This window comes from Ricinus communis, chromosome 1 (assembly GCF_019578655.1).
Source record: "Ricinus communis isolate WT05 ecotype wild-type chromosome 1, ASM1957865v1, whole genome shotgun sequence".
In the NCBI taxonomy this organism is placed as follows: domain Eukaryota; kingdom Viridiplantae; phylum Streptophyta; class Magnoliopsida; order Malpighiales; family Euphorbiaceae; genus Ricinus; species Ricinus communis.
In genome coordinates this window covers 17,464,877-17,469,788 of record NC_063256.1, presented here as the reverse complement: position 1 = coordinate 17,469,788, position 4,912 = coordinate 17,464,877, and the positions used below count along the sequence as shown (strand labels likewise).

The window sequence follows — 4,912 nt, the reverse complement described above, 5'->3', positions numbered from 1 at the left end:
AAATAAAACCGAAAAAAGTCATCTAAGAATGCTAAAATGGACAATAATTTTATATTTATAACAACCATTTGAATTTTATAACAATAAAAAAGTGAATAAAAATTAAAGATAAAAATGATGTCCTAACTTTATTAAGAAAAATGATATTAAAAAGATGCTATAATCCAGTTTTAAAAAAAAAAACTGTATAAATAAAATTTTTTAGCTTCGTAACTATATAAATAAACATAAAAATAAAATTTTGTAGCCCTTTTTCGCATATATATTTAAAGAAATATATAGCAGAAAAGAAATACTAGGCCTTGCAGGCCGAAAACTACAACAATAATAGTAAAAGCTGACGTGGCCAAGGACTTGAACCAAGCCCAAATGAAACAACAAAAACATCTTATTTGGTACCAACTTGCTTAAGTTTTGGGCCGAAACATTATGCACAAAAGTAAACATCTTATTTGGTGTCACTTTGCTCGAGTTTTGGGCCGAAGATAGATGTGACAGTTCATTCCAACAAAACCAACATTTTTTGAAGTAAGTTTATTTATTACAAGGACCATATAATAACATCTTATTTGTTGCCATGGCAGAAACACATTTACTATGAGAATCTCAATTCACAACTTCAAATGTTAAATAGCAAAATACTGTGTATAATCTAGACACCAAAAGAAAAAAAATCAAAGACTTAGTTCCTTAGGCCTTCTTGAGGAATTCCATGACATAGCTATTAAAAGCACAACACATTACTTGGAACCCTTGAAACCCAGCTCCCTTAGCTAATGCCTCAAATTCTTTCTCTGTCCTCTCTTTCCCACCTGGGTTATGAGCCAACATGATGCAGTCAATGTGAATGACTCCTTTTGTAGCAAGGCTGCTGTCTGGTGCCACTGGAAGAATACATTCGGCAACGATCACCTTCCCATTTGCTGGCAGTGCATCATAACAGTTTTTCAAAAAATTTAAGCAGTGTTCATCACTCCAGTCATGGCATATCCACTACAAAGGCATAAATGCATTAGTCAAACACATCAAAAAAATAAATTGTATGAAAATGGCACAGTAGTAGGTTAGGGTAACATATTAGTACTATGAAAATTGAAACCCACCTTCATGAAGATGGCATCTCCTTTAGGCACACTAGCAAACATGTCTCCACCAACATGCTCCACGCCTACAACAAACATCCATCTCTATGTCAAGACCCATCAAAATTCATAAAATTAAATGATTAACCCCTCATATCATAATAAGGATCGGTCCAATATTCATTTATCTTAAACAATGATTTGAAGGTAATCCATTAACAATAAATAAATGATATATAAATCTATATACACGAGAGAATGTGATTACCAGGAAAGGAAGGAGCATCCTCAATTACATGAGGCAAATCAAAGTTGGTACCCTTAATTGAAGGGTATTTAGAGACGATCATGCTAAGTACCGCTCCAGTTCCACCACCAACATCAACAACTGAAGTGAGACCCTCAAAGCCTTTGTAAGTCTCGAGGATTTTCTTCATGGTAATGGTAGAGTGGTCGGACATTCCCCTGTTAAAAACCTTGTTGAATCTTGGATCTGTACCATGATAGTCGAATGCTGTCATTCCATAAGCCTTGTTAAATGGGATGCCTCCCAATAGAACTGCATCTTTCAAATAATACCTACATTTACAACATATATTTATGCATTAGTTTCTGTAATCAATCTTCAGCTACAGCTCTATTAACAAGGATGTGTCTCGGTTAAGTGTCGACTCACTATCATGTGTGTACTTTTGCTTTTTAGAAATATCGATTCTTCTTAATTTAGAGGCCTAGTGAACAATAATAATAATAAGTATTAAAAACTTTTGTTTTAAGATTTTTAATATTCTTATAAGTATTCGCCATATTTAGATTTTATTAATTATATTTAAGATATAATCAACTTTTTATTATCTTATTTATTTATCGAATTAACCATAAATTAATATATGAATTAAAAGGACAATTAGAATATTCATATGATTGAAATTGGAAATTCCCATAAGAATGTTAATTTAATAATTCTCGTTGCCCGCAACAATCTGCCACCTGAAACTCATTTTAAACGTCAAAGAAAAACTTGCATTTGAAGTATTGGATGCAATTATTGATAATATTGTATTTCAAGATGTCAGTTAGTCCATATTGAAATTTTCGTTTAGTCAAAATTATTATAATTAAAATTCATCATTCTCATTGAGACCCACACACTCATATGCAAGGGTAGGTAAAGTGGCTGGTGGCTGTCAATCGTCGAGGATGGGGTCCCCAAACTCTATGTTTATTTATTTATTTGAAAAAAGTTTCTGGTTTTTATTCATTCATCGATTCGGGTTCTACTTTTGTTATTATAATGACTACAATTTTAATTATTATTATAATTATTAACACAATGATAATAATATTAATTATTACTAAAATAATTTCATTTTATAAAAATAATATTTTAAATTTATCTGCTCTTCTTATTTGTATTCATATTACTACTATTTTACTCAAATAAGTTGTATGTAAATATTACTAATTAAACTCATTATTTATTTATAATAAAAGATAAAATAATAACTAAATTTTATTTTTAGAAACTAATTAATCTATTTGTATTTTCTATTTGGTTGTATCCACATGTGATTCATTATATTGATAGATGTATGAGTTAAGTTAATTTATAATTTTAAATAATCTCATAATTAAAAATAAAAGTATTGTTAAACTAAAAGTAATGGAATTATAATTAATAAGTTAATTTATTATTGATCACAATAATTACTATTCAATAATAATATGTCATCATGTATTTAGTAAATAATGACTCATTCAACTTGAAATATTTTTATAGTCCCTTAAGCTAAAATTTATATTGCAAATATATTCGTATTTATATAATTATGTTTCATGAGTCAAAATGTACTACAAGATGCTTTTTACAATGCGTAAATATGAATAATTCATCAAGTGCTAATTTACCATAAAAATCACACATTTATCGAAGGAATTTAGTCAACTTCATATACGAATTCATGTTACATAAATGGGAAGAATTCCCACTGACAAAGTTAAGAAAATATTAATTATTCTAGATAAATAAATTTTAAGTACGAAGTCTCAAATCGATTTCATAAGAGGTAATTTGAAAGCTGAGTCAGTATACTTGACTAATTAATAATTTTAAATATTTTAAAATAATTATTTTACTAATAAAATTAAATATGATCCGATGACTTTATACATATTTAAGTCTAGACTCATATAAAAATCTAACCGACTAAAAATTATACTTTTATACGTTTACTTTCTTACTTTAAATTATGTGGTATATTCTAACTTTTAAGTACATTCTTTATTTAATTAGTTGTCATAATCTATATAAATAATTTTATTATTTAGCACATCATGAAAAGTTAGTAATTTAATACAAATAATGCTAGTAACTTGATCAATTGCATTGATTATAGATTCATCGATTAATTGAGAAAAGAGAAAACATGAAATGTTTACCTCTAAATGTACACTTTCAACTTGAATTAGTTAGTTCCTACATTAGGACTCCTACTTGTTTGTTCAAAACAAGAATCATGGACAGCTAAAGTCTTCAGATTATTTAAAAGTGATGATACCAGTCCACAACTAAATGAATGAAGAAGTCAAAAGTTTTAGGCAGTTTTTGAAGCCTTCTAATGACTAACTGTACTGTCCCTCTTTAAGAATAGTAAGTGCATTTCCTAAAAGAGGAAAAAGAAAATATTATTGAAGAGTCTGAATAGGTGATATATATTTTATATTTAAATAAATGAAAAATGACACATATTTAGAATTTTAGAATTTTTCCATAAATATCAATCATCAGAATGATAGGGGAGAGTCAAGTACCTCGGCAGTTAAAAAAAATTGCAGTAAAAGCCACAATGTAAAAAAAATAAAACTATTTATTTAAAATAACAAATAATAATAATAATAATAGTAATATTAAGTAGAGAAATTAAGGCTAATTACCAGCTTTCCATGAGGACTTTATCCTGATTCATGAGGCAAAGAGGAGCAATAGAGACACCATCTTCATTCTTAATCAAGAATTTGCAGACAGGAGCTAACCCATAAAGCCTCTCAACTTTCCCATCCGGAAGAGTTCTCAAAGAGCAAGTAAGAACGTTGTAGCTAGCCAGAAGCCTCAGGATACGATCCAACATGACCGGAGCATCAGGGTTCTTTGTGGGTAGCTGAGAGGCGATCTCAGATGGGGAAAGAAATGCAGAAGGACCAGCTTTAGCCATGATTTCCAGTAGGTCTAGCTCAATAGCTGATTTAAGGACCATAGGTAGCACCGATGCGCTGGCCAGTTGCATGGCGAACAGGTTTGCTTCTTCATCTGATACCTGAGTAGGAGTCATCTGGGTTTCGCCTGTTGAACCCATTTTGTAAAAGGTTATGAGGTGGAAGATGATAGAGAAAAAAGAAAAGAAAAGAAAGAAGTAAATAAGAATTTGCAATATGGAATTCTGACGCATAGTGCTCTTATATATCTCGTCTGGCACTGCTCAGCCAACTATACTTTGTAGTCTGGTCCCTACACCAAGTGTGTTAGTGAGAATCTCAACTCAAACTTTTGAGACCCTACCAATAATCCTTGGACCTTTTTATTTTTATTAGAATATATCTAATACTTTTCTTACACTTTTACATATTTTTCTAAGTGCTGGGATTAATTATTAAACTAGATTTTATAAAGAAAAGGAAAACATTTTAAAGAATCCTACAGTTATACTGTATAACTGAATTAACTCCTTAATTTGGAATGGGATGATTCATATTTTTATTTGTACAAATTATAAAAATCTCGAATTTAACTTATTCGTCACTATCAGTATTGATATTCATTTATTGGTATAATT

The 4,912-nt window shown here is 29.7% G+C and overlaps 1 protein-coding gene across 1 annotated transcript; it reads right to left on the bottom strand.

Moving 5' to 3' along the window:
* Window positions 1-502: 502 nt before the first annotated feature.
* Window positions 503-4,515, bottom strand: LOC8282965 (caffeic acid 3-O-methyltransferase 1). The gene is made up of 4 exons (XM_002525772.4): window positions 4,017-4,515; window positions 1,351-1,661; window positions 1,104-1,168; window positions 503-993 (listed from the first exon to the last, which is right to left on the bottom strand). The coding sequence occupies exons 1-4, from the start codon at window positions 4,433-4,435 to the stop codon at window positions 691-693; spliced, it is 1,098 nt and encodes a 365-aa protein (XP_002525818.1). The 5' UTR covers window positions 4,436-4,515; the 3' UTR covers window positions 503-690.
* Window positions 4,516-4,912: the final 397 nt, after the last annotated feature.